The following is a 16,360-nucleotide window of genomic DNA, read 5'->3' on the forward strand; positions in this document are numbered from 1 at the left end:
GTTACAGTGGCTCCTGTGGTGAGAATGCTGGATCTAAGAATCTAAGCTAGATCCCTTCTTCCAGATATAGGCACCCCATAGGAAGCTTGTTCTGCACTGATGAGCAGTAAGGACAAGGGTGACAAGCAGCCCAAGTGGTCATAGCAGGGCCGTCTTATCCAGTGGGCACACCTGGTGCACATGGGGCCCAATCAGGATGGGCCCAGACCTAGAGAGATGCTGCTGGCACTGGGGCGCAAATACTCCCCCAGCTTTGCCTTATCTCTCCTACTGATTGCAACACATTAATCCCTCTCCTCTTCACTCGCTCTCCTGCCACGGCTCACTCCACCTTCTTTTCAGATGAGTTTCTTTCAATTATTTCTGCTACAAACAGGTCACCCTCTGCTTCTCCCTTTATCTACACTTTCAGTTTGCTGTAAGTTGAACACTTTCACACGATCCAATCCTCCTCCCCTCTCCCCTGATAACACTATGTCCTCTCCTTTCCATAAATCTGCACTATAAACAACACTGGAGCCTCCGCTCTCAGCTCTGGGCATTTGGAAGAGATAGAAAGGGCGCAAGACCAGGGGCAGCTGGTGCTCATAATTTTTGGCGGGGCGCAAACTAATTGAAAAATACTGAAAAAAAAAAAATCAATTGTAGCCACTGTGCCCATCAAACACAGCCACTGTGCCCATCAAATGCAGCCACTGTGCCCATCAAACGCTGCCACTGCGCCCATCAAACGCTGCCACTGTGCCCATCAAACGCTGCCATCGCGCCCATCAAACACTGCCACTATGCCATCAAATGCTGCCACTGTGCCCATCAAATGCTGCCAATGTGCCCATTAAATGCTGCCACACTGCCCATCGACTGCTGCCACTGTGCCATACAATGGAACCACTGTGACCCCCCCGCTCACCGTCTGCCTGGCACTTACCCTGTCTCGGTGGGGTAGCGGGTGATGGCGGTGAGCAGTGTCCTCCAAGCGGTGTCCTCCAAGCGGTGTCTTCATGTGTCTCTTCCTGTCCTCTCCTCCCGTCTGGGGTCCAATCACAGTGCTTATCGTTTCAGCCAATCAGGTGACGGGTAACAGACCCAAGCACCTGATTGGCGGAGAGGCGGTTCAGTGTTAGGACAGCGAATATTCATTCGCTGTTCTAACACACCTGGGTAAACTGCGAGAGCCAAGCATGGTTACCTTTTTTGACGCCTATTAGAGCCTATGGCTCTAATCATGTGCTTCAAAAATACCCCCCGCCACTGTAATTTAGGTGCCCGGCACCCGAAAAAGGGGACAGGTGCCTGAATAGGGGGTGGCACCAGTGGCCATGGATAAATTCATGCAATGCATCAATCTATCCATTGGTCATAGAAGGGGTGGCTGGAGAGAGGGTCCCTTATGGATGCACTGCCACTGTGCAAGACAGATGAACGTGTGGACTGTCTTGCACCCTTTCTATGCCTGCTCACTTTTTATCTCTTCCAACTGTCCTGCAGCCTAACACATTTTCTGCAGCTATTTAAACTGTCCATAGCATAACACACTCCCGATCCCTGTATTCTGAGCATAACACACTCATGATCCCTGTATTCTGAGCAAAACACACTCCTTATCCCTGCATTCTGAGCAAAACACACTCCCGATCCCTGCATTCTGTGCATGACACACTCCCGATCCCTGCATTCTGAGCAAAACACACTCCCGATCCCTGCATTCTGAGCAAAACACACTCCTTATCCCTGCATTCTGAGCAAAACACACTCCCGATCCCTGCATTCTGTGCATGACACACTCCCGATCCCTGCATTCTGAGCAAAACACACTCCCGATCCCTGCATTCTGAGCAAAACACACTCCCGATCCCTGCATTCTGAGCAAAACACACTCCCGATCCCTGCATTCTGAGCAAAACACACTCCCGATCCCTGCATTCTGTGCATGACACTCCCGATCCCTGCATTCTGAGCAAAACACACTCCCGATCCCTGCATTCTGAGCAAAACACACTCCCGATCCCTGCATTCTGAGCAAAACACACTCCCGATCCCTGCATTCTGAGCAAAACACACTCCCGATCCCTGCATTCTGAGCAAAACACACTACCGATCCCTGCATTCTGAGCATAACACACTCCTGATCCCTGCATTCTGAGAGCAAGCACTCCTGATCCCTGCATTCTGAGAGCAAGCACTCCTGATCCCTGCATTCTGAGAGCAAGCACTCCTGATCCCTGCATTCTGAAAGCAATGTACTCCTGATCCCTGCATTTTGAGAGCAACGTACTCCTGATCCCTGCATTCTGAGAGCAACGTACTCCTGATCCCTGCATTCTGAGAGCAACACCCTCTTTAATACTGCATTCTCAGTGCAATGCACTACCTAACCCTGCATTCTGAGCGCAACGCAATCCTTAACACTGCATTTTGAGCATAACGCACTGCTTAACCCTGCATTCTGAGCGCAGAGCACGCCTTAACCCTGCATTCTGAGTATCATGCACTTCTTAACCCTGCTTACTGTCTTTTTATTTTTGTTTGGTGGGGTGCTTCAGAATTCCTTGCCTATAGGCTCCTGAGATTTAAATCCAGCCTTGCAAATCACATCAGACTGCAAAAAAAGTAGTGCATACACTGGCACCACGTTCTGGTGTGAACCGGCCCCAACAACAGGACACTGTGCCCGGTGATCTTTCACTTCATCAGTGTTGTTCAAGTAGGTCTCCATCTGTCTAAGTTTGCCTACCCCTGCCTTAGAGCCTTTTCAATCCCTTTTTCTCCCCCAGAGCCCCCCAAGATCCCTTTAGTTCCATGCACCAACTCATTCCCAACTGGGAAATATGTTTCCTCAGTCCATTTCATTCTATCAAAAGTAAGACTTCCGGGGTATGTTTACACCCCTGATATCTCACCAAAGACAACAGCGTTATGAAAAAATTTAAGCAATTATTCTTTTTAAAAATGGTTTAAAAAAATAGATCAACATCAAACTAAAAGTTCTAATCAGCCTAAAAAGCCACGCCCAATATGTAGCATAATTTAGCCACGCCCACTGTTTGCCACGGCACATGTAGCACACCTCAGATCACCATCTTCATTTTTGGGGCCCCAATGCATTACTTTGCCCAGGGGCCCATGATGCTATTAAGATGACACTGGTTATAGTGGCTCCTGTGGTGACAATGCTGGATTTAGGGATCTAAACTAGATCTAAGGATCTAAGCTAGATCCCTTCTTCCAGACATAGGCGCCCCATAGGAAACTTGTTCTGAATTGATGGGCAATGAGGACAAGGGTGACAAGCAGTCCAAGTGGTTACAGTGGCTCCTGTGGTGACAACGCTGCACAAGCATCACTTTAGACCCAACATCATTGTCAACTTGCAGGAGGAAGGATCCAGGCTAGATCCCTTCTTCCAGACACAGGGCACCACATTGGATACTTGTCCTGCACTGATAGGCAGTGAGGAGGAAGGTTATCAGCAGTGACAACAGTCCAAGTGGTTACAGTGGCTCCTGACGTGACAACGCTGCATGAAAATTCACTTCAAAAAAATAGCGTTGTCAACCTTCAGGAGGAAAGGATCCAAGCTCAATCCCTTCTTCCAGGCACAGGGTGCCCCATTAGATACGTGTCCTGCACTGATGGGCAGTGGGGAGGAGGGTTATCAGCAGTGACAACAGTCCAAACATGCAGTGGTGACAACTCTGCAAAGGGCGTTGTCAGCCTACAGAGGGGAAGGTCCTAAGGCTGCCACTTTCATTTAAATTGTAATTTAAAAGAGATTTATGAGGAAGAATTCCCCTTTTTGCATATATTTATACTTTAATATTATAAAACTGGAAAAGTGAACGAAAGCAAGAAAAGTGGTCAAAAAATGCTAGAATGCTAAAAAGGGCCGAAGAACAAAATCGCTACTTTAGGAAAAGTGACCCTTTCAATCTATCTGCTTTGAAAATGTCAAATTAGGATTTGGGTGGAGTAAATCATGGGAGTAATGGGGCGTACACACGGTCGGACTTTTCATCTACAAAAGTCCGACAGACTTCCGGCGGACTTTCGGCGGACTTGCGGCGGACTTTCTAACGAATGGACTTGCCTACACACGACCACACAAAAGTCAGACGGATTTGTACGTGATGACGTACACCGGACTAAAATAAGGAAGTTGATAGCCAGTAGCCAATAGCTGCCCTAGCGTGGGTTTTTGTCCATCGGACTAGCATACAGACGAGCGGATTTCGGGGTCCGTTGTAGTTATGACGTAAAGATTTGAAGCATGTTTCAAATCTAAAGTCCGTCGGATTTGAGGATGAAAAAGTCCGCTGAAAGTCCGGGGAAGCCCACACAAGATCGGATTACCAGCCAGCTTTAGTCCGTCGGCGTCCGTTGGACTTTTGTAGAGGAAAAGTCCGACCGTGTGTACGCCCCATAAGTGTATATACTCTAAGGCTGGGTTCACATATATGCCAATTGGATGCGTTTTTTAACCGTATCCAATTCGCATAACATGTGAGTGTGACCGGCTTTCAATGGAGCCGGTACACACATGTCCGGTGGTGGCTTCAGTGCGGTTTTGAAAAGGGTCTTGTGCGTTTTTGGGTCCGGTTCAGGTGCGAATTCAGGGGAAAATTTGCACCTGCATCACACCTGAACTGGTGAACCGAAATGCACAGGACATCGGACTGCAATCCACAGCCAAATACACTATATGAGCAAAAGTATTGGGACGCCTGCCTTTACACACACACATGAACTTTAATGGCATCCCAGTCTTAGTCCGTAGGGTTCAATAACGGGTTTCCCCAAAAATAAGCCCGGGTCTTATATTCATTTTGCCAACAAAAGACACAGTAGGGCTTATTTTCAGGGTAGGTCTTACCATGTAATGTGCTGTCTTCTCTCCCTCTCTCCCTGCCTGACAAGAATCCCCAGTGTGAACCAAGTTAAAATGCTTGTAAATCCTATATTCCACTCTATTAAAGTAGTATATAATGTACAATGTGCTCTTCTGTGACCCACCGGAGCTCTTTTCCCTGCAATTATATTACAGAAGCACACACATCGTACATTATATACTACTGTAATAGAGTAGATTATAGGATTTCACAAGCATTTTAAACTAGGGCTTATTTTCTGGGTAGGGCTTATATTGCAGCCCTCCTGGAAAATAACGCTAGGTCTTATTTTCAGGGTAGGTCTTATTTTCAGGGAAACACGGTATTGAGTTGGCCCACCCTTTGCAGCTATAACAGCTTCAACTCTTCTGGGAAGGCTGTCCACAAGGTTTAGGAGTGTGTCTATGGGAATGTTTGACCATTCTTCCAAAAGCGCATTTGTGAGGTCAGGTATTGATGTTGGATGAGAAGACCTGGCTCACAGTCTCCGCTCTAATTCATCCCAAAGGTGTTCTAGCGGGTTGAGGTCAGGACTCTGTGCAGGCCAGTCAAGTTCCTACACCCCAAACTCGCTCATCCATGTCTTTATGGACCTTGCTTTGTGCACTGGTGTGCAGTCATGTTGGAACAGGAAGGGGTAATCCCCAAAGTTGGGAGCATAAAATTGTCCAGAATGTCTTGGTATGCTGACACCGTAAGAGTTCCCTTCACTGGAATTAAGGGGACAAGCCCAACCCCTGAAAAACAACCCCACACCATAATCCCCCCTCCACCAAATGATTTCGACCAGTGCACAAAGCAAGGTCCATAAAGACATGGATGAGCGAGTTTGGGGTGGAGGAACTTGACTGAACTGCACAGAGTCCTGACCTCAACCCGATGGAATACCTTTGGGAAGAATAATGCCACGTACACGCGATCGCACATTCCGACATAAAAATCCATGTTTTTTTTTCTGACAGATGTTGGCTCAAACTTGTCTTGCATACACACGGTCACACAAATGTTGTCGGAAATTCTGAACGTCAAGAACGCAGTGATGTACAACACGTACGACAAGCCAAGAAAAATTAAGTTAAATAGCCGGTGCGGCTCTTCTGCTTGGTTCCGAACATGCGTGGAACTTTGTGCGTCGAAATTGTGTACACACGATCGGAATTTCTGACAACGGATTTTATTATCGGAAAATTTGAGATCCAGATCTCAAATTTTGTGTGTCGGAAATTGCAATGGAAAATGTCCGATGGAGCCTACACACGGTTGGATTTTCCAACAACAAGCTCCAATCAAACATTTTCCGTCGGAATATCCGACCGTGTCTACGGGGCATTAGAGTGGAGACTGCGAGCCAGGCCTTCTCGTCCAACATCAGTGCCTGACCTTCACTGCTGAATTCGCACCTGAACCAGACCCAGAAATGCACTGGACCCTTTTTGAAACACCACCTCGTCAGCCCCAGAAATGTGTGTACAGGCTCCATCGAGAGCGAATTGGACGCGGTTTAAAACACATTCACTTTGCATATATGTAAACACAGCCTAGAACTTATGTTTATTAGATATAATACATTTTTGGGGGGGTGGATATTGTCTCTTGTAGTGAAAAGTTCGGAGACCCCTGTATATGATTGGGAGATTGATAGCTTATTAGTGATTTCATTTCATTCGGATGATTAGCGGTGAGCTCCACTAATGTTCTTCTCTATATTGTATTTGTTTAATAACATCTATTATTATTATTATTATTATTATTATTATTATTATTATTATACAGGATTTATATAGCGCCAACAGTTTGTGCAGCGTTTACAACATGAGGGCAGATCTGTGTTGGACATTCATTCTATATATCATTTTTTATAAGATTCTTCTAACTCCCTGGTGTCCAACCTGTGGCCCTCCGATGCTTGTAGTGCAGCCCTTACCCCCAGCAGTCAGTACAGGGAGCACTGATTTGTAAAGGGTTCCGTAACTGTAGTAAAGTCCAGTGGTCTCTTGTAACATTTGCCTAGTCTCTGATGGTCTCCTATAGCATGACTTTGGTCTCCAACCACTCTAGTACAGGGGTCTCCAAACTTTCCAAACAAAGGGCCAGATTACTGTCCTTCAGACATAAGGGGGTTGGACTAGGGCCATTTAGAACAGAAAATGTTCTGGTGTCCAGTGGGAGTAAACAGCGCTCTATCTTTGATGTCAATAGAAAGAATTGTGCCCCATCATTGGTGCTAATGAAAGGAATTGTTCCCCATCATTGGTGTCAATGGGAGGAATTGTGCCCCAACGTTGGTGTTAATGGAAGGAAATGTGCCCCATCATTAGTGTTAATGGAAGGAGTTGTGCTCCATTATTGGGGGACCCGCATACAATTCGCAATGGTGTGAACCCAGCCTAAAGTTCCATGGGAGGTCTTCCATGTTTAAGAATAGATTTCCATTTCTCTGAAGAAATTTCCTCTCATGTCCTATTGTGTCTATAGTATAGGAAGTGAACAGAAATCTAAACATGGCAGACATTTTAACCATTTCCTACAGTATCCAAAAATGTTTTTAAAAGTTTTATCTTTTTATGCTTACTTTTTTGGAAAATATGCTATTACTGACAGAAACAAATATGGACATTGGTTTTAACCCGTTTCCACTCCATCCAAAAATGAAACACAGTTTTGATACTCTGGTTTTAATTCAGCTTGAGTACATTTTTTCCCCCTTTTACTAAAAAGCCGTTTTGGTTAGAGTTACTGGGTTTGGTTTACTAAAGCCAAATAGGCCGATCACTTTATAAGGGAATTTAACCTTAGCTTAGTAAATGAGGTGAAGCTCTGCAGCCTTCCATCATTCAATCATATGCAAGAAAACAATGCTGTGTTTTTTTTTTTAATTTTCGTTGCCTGGTTGGGTTTCCTTTGTAAAGCGCATTTCACCACATTCACTAAGTTAAGGGAAAAATCAGTTGCAAAGTGAACACCGGTTTGCCTTTAGTAAGTCAAACTCGGTGTGTCCAGTTCTGGAGACCTCACATGTAAGAAGATATTGATAAGATAGAATGAATCCAGAGATGGACAACAAAATGGTGAAAGGTCTGAGGGATGAAACATATCAGGAGAGACTTCAGGAACTTACAGTCTGGAGGAAAGAAGGGAAAGGATGGATATGACAACCTTCAAACTCATAAAGGGGGTGAATAAGGTTCAGGAGGGCAGGATTTTCAATATGAAGCCAAGTTTAGGAACACGAGGACATGACCTCAAAACTAGATGAAAGAAAGTTCTACACTAATCTTAGAAAGACTTGGAACAAACTTTCAGAAGAGGTAGTGAGTCAGTCAACAGTCAGCCCCTGTTCACATTAGAGCGACAGGTCAAATCGCATGACAAGTCACATCCTATTGCCAGCAATCACTCTGTTCAAATCAGTGCGACGCCGACTCATGCATATTGGATGCGGTGTAAAGCGCATCCAAATCGCATATATGTGAACCCAGCCTAAATCTCCCCTAATGTATTTAACATTACTGGGCATTTTATTCTCCAGATTTGCATCCCTGCTCCATGTCCCTTTTCCACCATATTTATCATCAGTATAAAAAAATTTCAAAGCATGTCTATCATAGATTTAAAATAGCAGTTTCGTTGTTGGGGTGTCAAACTAGTTAAAAAAGTTCTGCAACCAGCAAGAGCAATAAAGCAGTTTCAATACTAACCCCTATCAATCATTATACCAACATTTAATAAGTCATTAACTCATCATTATTAATTGATTATTAATAATTAATAATAATCAATTAATATGTATTTGTAGTTTTTACCCATTTAATATTACATCTAGACACACAGACACATAGAAGAGTGAGGACAGAAAAAAAAGACAAAGTGCTCCATCAAGTCTGCCCCACTTTTTTAATTTATATTTACAGCATATACATATTTTGAATTCTTTTAGTATAGATTTATGTTTGCCCCAAGCATTTTTGAGATGCATGTTTGAAAATCTATTATCAGTTATAGACCTCCCATGTTATATGGAGTCCTACTGAGTGTGTTTTTTATCAAAAACATTTTTTCCTGCAAATTGCTCAGATCTGTCATCTTAACATAGCGAAATTATTCTACTTATATAGATATAATATCATATAGGTATTTATATTTTTTATGTTAAATATAATCCCCTTCAATTTGCTTCTACAAATTTCTTAAATAGAATGAATGCCTAGAAAATGGCCACTATTAAAGGAAAAAATGCTGAAAACCATCTGGAATAACAGGGACACCAATGTGCAGCAAATTTAAAACACTGATTTCAATTAAGAAATAAACAAACAGAAAAAAAATGTAAATTTATGCTAAAAAAAAGCAGTTGTAATTTAACACAGTATGTGCTCCTTAGATAAGATCCCTCAGCAAATATATCTTTCAAAGTTATTGTTAGTTTAATAAATAAAAATAACTTCTAAAATTCAATGTACTTGTAAATGTTAACTGGATAAAATTATTTTAAAAATTAGACATAAAATAAAACTATTTTGACAGCCAAAAGAAAGTCGTAAGTTTAGAATAATAAAACCATCAAATTCAAGTTTGGACACTTTGAGTGGTTCTAATGGATAAAAAGCAGTATTAAGCTATTTATGCCCGATGTACCCTTACAAAAGCCATTCTGAGATTGGTAAATGTGTCTAAAATTTTATGCAAAATGTAGGAAAATTTAAAGATAAAATAATTATATTTTTGAATTAGTAAAAAAAAATCTAAGTTATACATGTGATATAAAAATATATACAAACAAATCTATATCCACAGGTAAAAAAAAAAATTGTATATACAAGAGATAATTTTAGTATATGAACGTATTCACCTCATAAGCATATGATATACGCTCCATCAGCTTATAGTCAACACAACATATACATAACAATGCCCCCCAACATCTCAGCCCTGTAACTTCCAGGAAACGTATTCGAATGGATGGTGAGGGGCCCTCTGCAGTAAGGGAGGTGTCGCCGCTTATGATTACAGGTGCATTTACATTATAAAGCCCAGGGTGGGGATCCCAGCACTATGTATACCTGGCTGCCCCCATACACACACAACACACCTGACAAGCCATGGATTGCCCACAACATTCCTGGGACCCCCTCTACAAGCAAGTCCCTGAGCCACACAGCATAGACAGGATCCTGGCCGAAGTAGAGAGCTGTCCTGGGGAGGCCAACAGAGGCCCCAAAAAGCCCGACACCACTGATCAGCTCAGCAAGAAGAGTAAGAAGAGCAAAAAGAGCAAAAAGAGCAAAAAGAGCAAAAAGAGCAAGAAGAAGAATTATCAACGCTACGCCAAACCACCCTACTCTTACTTGGCCATGATCGCCCTGGTCATCCAGGCTTCCCCCAAGAAGAAGCTCAAACTGAAACAGGTAACCAACCTTCCATTATGGGGCTTCTTGGGGCTTTAGGGCAGCTAAGAGCAGAGGGAGGGGGTGACACTGAGACTAGCTCAGATAAAGGATTTGTCAGAGGGATATTCTTTATTTTCGGCACAAAATTATTTGTTTCTGTTAGGCCTATGAAGGCTGAAAAAATTATACCAATATTTATCAAAAATAGAAGTTCAAGAAGTTGGGTGAATTGTCAATGTTTTATTTTTTTAGTTATTTTTTTATTTTTAATTTAGGCCCCTGGCTGCCTGTTATATTTGCAGCATATAAAACTCTCATGACTACAGGCTGAATTACAGAAAAAAAAATGTTTTAATTTCCTCCAAATTTTTTATATAAATAAAAAAAGCCAAAACTTTTTTTTTTCTTTTTTTTATGAAGTGGGTCAGATTTTGTTGTTTTTGTATGGAGCAATAAGCCTTATGCTGTCCTTACATATATCATTCACAGGTGTTCGATTACACCAACTTTTTTTCCAAAATATGGAAAGAAAATATAAAGAAAAAAATAATAGAATCACAAACATTCAGAAAAAAAGGATTGTTTATTTAAATTTTTATTGTTTGTATTTTTTGTTCATGTAATTTCATTTGTGTGTGCTTTTTTTCAAACAGTTTTTTCTTAATATTTTTACTTTATTTTTTACTTCCTTTTTTATTTGCTTTTTTCATGTTGTGTTTAGAGAATACATCTAATACAATTGATATAATAAATTGAACATATGCGAATAATAAATGTAAGGACAGTGCAGCTAAGTCCTTCATTATTATTGCTCTTATTGGGCTTAGCCCGTGCTTTGTGGAAATACGTTTTGTAATAGTGAATGATTTTATAGAGAGGGGTGCTTTTGCATTTTATTTTAGTCTTTATTGCTGTCTGTGTCTGCTGCTGGGGAGATTTACCCTGAGACCCCCCAAAGTATGAAAGTGATTGGAAAAGCCAAAATATTGGGCTGTCAACAAAACAGGGGAAGCCTTCCAATGAAGACAATTGTTCCTGTGGCAAATGTCTAACTTGGGATTTGCCTCCCTTTGGGGAGGTTTCAAACCCAAAAATCCCCCCAGGACATTGATGTCCCTTTCTCCCATACATACATACATTTGGCTCCCAACACCAGACTTCAGAAAGTGCTAGCTGCCTTCCCAATTCAATACAAGCATGGACAAAGTATTCTGTCTATACCCTGATATCACTTTCTACATGCTTAATTTAGGAAGCCTTGTACCACAAATGGACAGGAGGTCTACAGTGATGTCCTCCTAAGTATCTCAGTACAGGTCTCCTGGTTATACTTATATAATGTAAGAGGTATTATGTATCTTGGTTTACGGTCATTCACTTACAACTATACTTTTTATTATTGGCAGATCGAACATGAGATCAGTATCCTCTTCCCTTTCTTCAAGGGGGATTATCAGGGCTGGAGGGACTCTGTTCGACATAACCTCTCCTCCAATGATTGCTTCCAAAAGGTAAGGACTTGTTGCTCCTAGGATGTGATGGCGGTGATGAGCTCTTAAGGTTCTCTACATACTGCAGCCAAGTAAAAAAAAAAAAAAAATAGGTGCAGATTCTGAGAAAAGACTTTTCTGATCATTGTAAATAGGTCACAGGGTTTTGTTACCCGGACCTGTAATAGATTTGTGTGAATCTGCTGTGCTGGCTTACGCCTCTAACGTCTTCTCCCTCTTTTGCAGATCCTGAAAGATCCGCTGAAGCCGAATGGTAAAGGCAACTACTGGATAGTGAATGTGAGCCGGATTCCCTCCGCAGCCATGAAGCTGCAGAACACGGCGGTCACCCGCCAGGAAGCCTACCCTCATGACCTGGCTCCTTATATCCTGGATGGACATCCCTACAGACCTTCCACTTTTCATAACCCTCATCCTCCAATAGAAAATACTGCGGTCAGATCAGAAGCAGAGGCTCAGTCCTCAGGACCAACCCAGCCCCCTAGTGTACATCCCGCCTCAACTTACCCAGATATCTTATGGAACCTTCCAACATCATACACAACATGTGTGGCCCCTAATGTGGTGGCCCCTCCTAGCATACACCCTCTGCAGCTTTACCCCAACTTCGCACTCTCTCTATGTAATTACATGCCTTCCCCATACTCAAGCTCCACCTGTGCGGAGCGGAGGGATGTCTACCCTCCCAATGTGATACCTCAAATGTCTCCCCAGCCTAGACCCTCTGAAGCCAGGAATTCCCTGTCAGATTTCCCTCCCAATACAGCAATCTTTAATGTCCCCATATATCCCCCACCCGGGAGCTACATGTCACCTCAAAACATGTATGGGCAGCAGTTATCTCAAGGTGGGGCTTACGGGCAGCATTTATCTCAGGGTGGTGCTTATGGGCAGCATTTATCTCAGGGTGGTGCTTACGGGCAGCATTTATCTCAGGGTGGTGCTTACGGGCAGCATTTATCTCAGGGTGGTGCTTACGGGCAGCATTTAACTCAGGGTGGCACATATGGGGAACATTTATCTCAGGTCGGGGTGTACCCAGAGTACGGACCCAACGGTTACTGATTGGCCAGATGCTGAGACAAGGCTGGTTTTGGGCCGTTCACTTTTGTCCCAAGGACTAGCTGCACTTGAAGGCTTACCTGATGACATTGGCACCAGTGGTAATTTAGTCGACTAAAATAACACTATTTTAGTTGACTAAAACAGTTCAGATGGCTAAAATACAACTAAAACTGAAATGGCATTTTAGTCAAAAGACAAAGATTAAAAATTAACACTGGTTGGCACTCAACTCGGCATGTGGCCCAGCGGAGGTGGCACCAACCAAGACATACAGTCCAAAGGCATTGGAATTGGATCACATGTATATATGACAATCATTTTGTATCTTGTCTGATTATATTCACTTGAAATAAATTTGAATTTTTGTTTTACTGAAATTTGGCATCAATGTTGTAATTGCCTACATGGGTATCAAGATTAGAACTAGTAAAATAGTCTGAAAAATGTATATATCAACTGTATAGTATAGATCTTAAAGGGTCAGTCCACCCAAAAGTGACATTTTAGTATTTGTCTAATGCTGGTGAATTAATTGCCCTGACAGGGTCTTGTATCTCCCGATTTTACACACTTGCTGTCCCCATTATAAAGGGTTCCCAACTTCCCACCATCCCGGCACCATTTTTAATTTATTTTATGTTATGGAGAATGTGACAGAAGGCATCAAAACACAAATGTTTTATATATGAGATTTGTAATGAAATAACAATTTCCATCTTTATAAAGATTCCTGTGGGTGTATTGGTTGTATTCGGAATTCCTCGGCTCACGTCTAGTGATAATAGAAGCAGTGGCATCACGATGGGGGGGCAAGGTGGGGTGCAGCCTGCACTGGGTGACACCTGCCAGAAAGGTGACACCGGGGCCGCCACTACACAGTGCACTATATTGTATGCACTTTGAGAGCTGCAGCGGTGTGGTGAGAGCGGGACATGTAGCCGTGCGAGGGAGGCTGCCTATAACACTCCCCAGTCAGTGAAGCTAACCCTCGGGGATCTTCAATATCTCCTCCCACACCCTTATTCACTCTCGCGGCTGAAGGAGGAGAAGAGGCGAAGACACAGCAGCATCAAGTGTCTTTATCTCTGCAGCTATGCTGTAAGTTCCTGCAAACTGCCCTATACCTCCCCAACCTGCCCTATACCTCCCCAACCTGCTCTATACCTTCCCAACCTGCCCTACACCACCCCAACCTGCCCTACACCTCCCCAACCTGCCCTATACCACCACAACCTGCCCTATACCACCCCTATACCACCCCAAACTGCCCAATACCTCCCCAAACTCCCCTATACCGCCCCAAACTCCCCTATACCTCTCAAAACTGCCCTATATCACCCCAACCTGCCCTATATCACCTCAACCTGCCCTATACCTCCCCAAACTGCCCTATACCACCCCAGCCTGCCCTATTTCACCCCAACATGCCCTATACCACCCAACCTGCCCTAGAACGAATTCAGAGATGGACAACAAAATGGTGAAAGGTTTGAGGGATGAAACATCAGGAGAGACTTCAGGAACTTACAGTCTGGAGGAAAGAAGGGAAAGGATGGATATGACAACCTTCAAACTCATAAAGGGGGTGAATAAGGTTCAGGAGGGCAGGATTTTCAATATGAAGCCAAGTTTAAGAACACGGGGACATGACCTCAAAACCAGATGAAAGAAAGTTCTACACTAATCTTAGAAAGGCTTGGAACAGACTTTCAGAAGAGGTAGCGAGTCAGTCAACAGCCAGCCCCTGTTCACATTAGAGCAACTTGACAGGTCAAATCGCATGACAAGTTGCATCCTATTTCCAGCCATCACTCTGTTCAAACCAGTGCGACGCCGACTCATGCAAATTGGATGCGGTGTAAAGCGCATCCAATTCGCATATATGTGAACGCAGCCTAAATCTCCCCTAATGTGTTTAAAATTACTGGGCATATTATTCCCCAGCTTTGCATCCCTGCGCCATATCCTTTTTCCACCATATTTTCATCAGTATAAAAAATAATTTTAAGGCATGTCTATTATAGATTTAGAATAGCAGTTTCGTTGTTGGGGTGTCAAACTAGTTAAATAAAAGGTTCTGCAAACAGCAAGAGCAATAAAGCAGCTTCAGTAATGACCCCATCAATCATTATACCAACATTTAATAAGTCATTAACTCATTATTAATTATTAATAATAATCAATTAATATGTATTCGTAGTTTTTACCCATTTAATATTACATCTAGACACACAGACACATAGAAGAGTGAGGACAGAAAAAAATAGACCAAGTGCTCCATCAAGTCTGCCCCACTTTTTTCATTTATATCTACAGTATATCTATATTTTTATTTTTTTTTAGTATAGATTTATGTTTGCCCCAAGCATTTTTGAGATGCATGTTTGAAAATCTATTATCAGTTATAGACCTCCCATGTTATATGGAGTCCTACTGAGCGTGTTTTTTATCAAAGACATTTTTTCCTGCAAAATGCTGTCTTCTTATCTGTCATCTTAACATAACGGAATTGTGCTACTTATAGATATAATATGACATGATATCATATAGGTATTTATATTTTTTATATTAAATTCTGAGCATAAGACACTCCTGATCCCTGCATTCTGAGAGCAATACCCTCCTTATAATAAACAATAAGTCTAAAATCATAAAGATATGCGTGCCAAGTCTCTGATTTGTTGTACTTATTGAAGCAGCGCTGAGTGTCCGATGTTATAAAACACTTTGTATAGAACAGATGTTTGAAGAGACAGGAAAGTTCAAAAATAAAGATGTAGTCTGTGGATGTGAAGGTATACGTGGAAATCCTTTCACCAATAATGATCACCGCGTGAGGGGCTCACCCAACGTGAGATTGCACTCACCACAATATCAGTAATCACAAGCCTTTGGATAATAATCTTTAAAACTTTTCCGTCTCCTTAATTCAACCACCAGGTGGTGCAAGACCCTCTCGGTATGTATAACATGGGGAGAAAATGAGATGCCATATAGCGTAATATTGCTTAAGAATGTTTATTAAATAATATACAAAACCAAATTCCCCCTTTTAAAATGTGCGTACCAGATACAAAAGGTTAAAAGAGCATTGAAAAGTGTACTGTGCCTGTATAAATCGTCCCCCGGGAGGAGTTCCTGGATGCGAGCTGTATACAGCTAATCCATTCGCTTCCTGGTTACCTTCCGTGGAGCGCACACGTCACTTCCGGTAGATTACGACCCTGACGCATTTCGTCACTTCCAGACGTCATCTGAGGGCGTAATCTACCAATCATGAGGCCGGCTTTATATAACAATGATGAGTTTAAACAGCGAATGAGGGAGGCAGGACTACCAGCCACTCCCACTGCATAATCAAGGCTCCCGGAGCTGTCAGCAGAGGAGGACTCTGACTTATAATACACTGACACTGTTTTAAAACTAATCATGCCGACATTGTTAAAAAGATAGTGACTCGTACGTCTTGCTTCAGGATTTTTTCCTTTTTACCTACTTATGTCATATGTAG

At 42.6% G+C, this 16,360-nt stretch overlaps 1 protein-coding gene across 1 annotated transcript; it reads left to right on the forward strand.

Annotated features, from left to right (window-relative positions):
• Positions 1 to 9,985: 9,985 nt before the first annotated feature.
• On the forward strand, positions 9,986 to 13,625 carry LOC141146105 (forkhead activin signal transducer 3-like). The gene is made up of 4 exons (XM_073632859.1): positions 9,986 to 10,291; positions 11,680 to 11,784; positions 12,010 to 12,631; positions 13,576 to 13,625. The coding sequence occupies exons 1-4, from the start codon at positions 9,986 to 9,988 to the stop codon at positions 13,623 to 13,625; spliced, it is 1,083 nt and encodes a 360-aa protein (XP_073488960.1).
• Positions 13,626 to 16,360: the final 2,735 nt, after the last annotated feature.

Source organism: Aquarana catesbeiana, linkage group LG05, assembly GCF_042186555.1.
Source record: "Aquarana catesbeiana isolate 2022-GZ linkage group LG05, ASM4218655v1, whole genome shotgun sequence".
Classification (NCBI taxonomy): Eukaryota; Metazoa; Chordata; class Amphibia; order Anura; family Ranidae; genus Aquarana; species Aquarana catesbeiana.

Excerpts from the sequence above, each read along its gene's own strand:
- LOC141146105 (XM_073632859.1), top strand. The coding sequence starts at position 9,986 with ATGGATTGCCCACAACATTCCTGGGACCCCCTCTACAAGCAAGTCCCT. Across the intron at positions 10,292-11,679 it reads AGAAGCTCAAACTGAAACAG|ATCGAACATGAGATCAGTAT; the intron begins GTAACCAACCTT and ends TATTATTGGCAG. Across the intron at positions 12,632-13,575 it reads TGGGCAGCAGTTATCTCAAG|ATTCCTGTGGGTGTATTGGT; the intron begins GTGGGGCTTACG and ends ATCTTTATAAAG.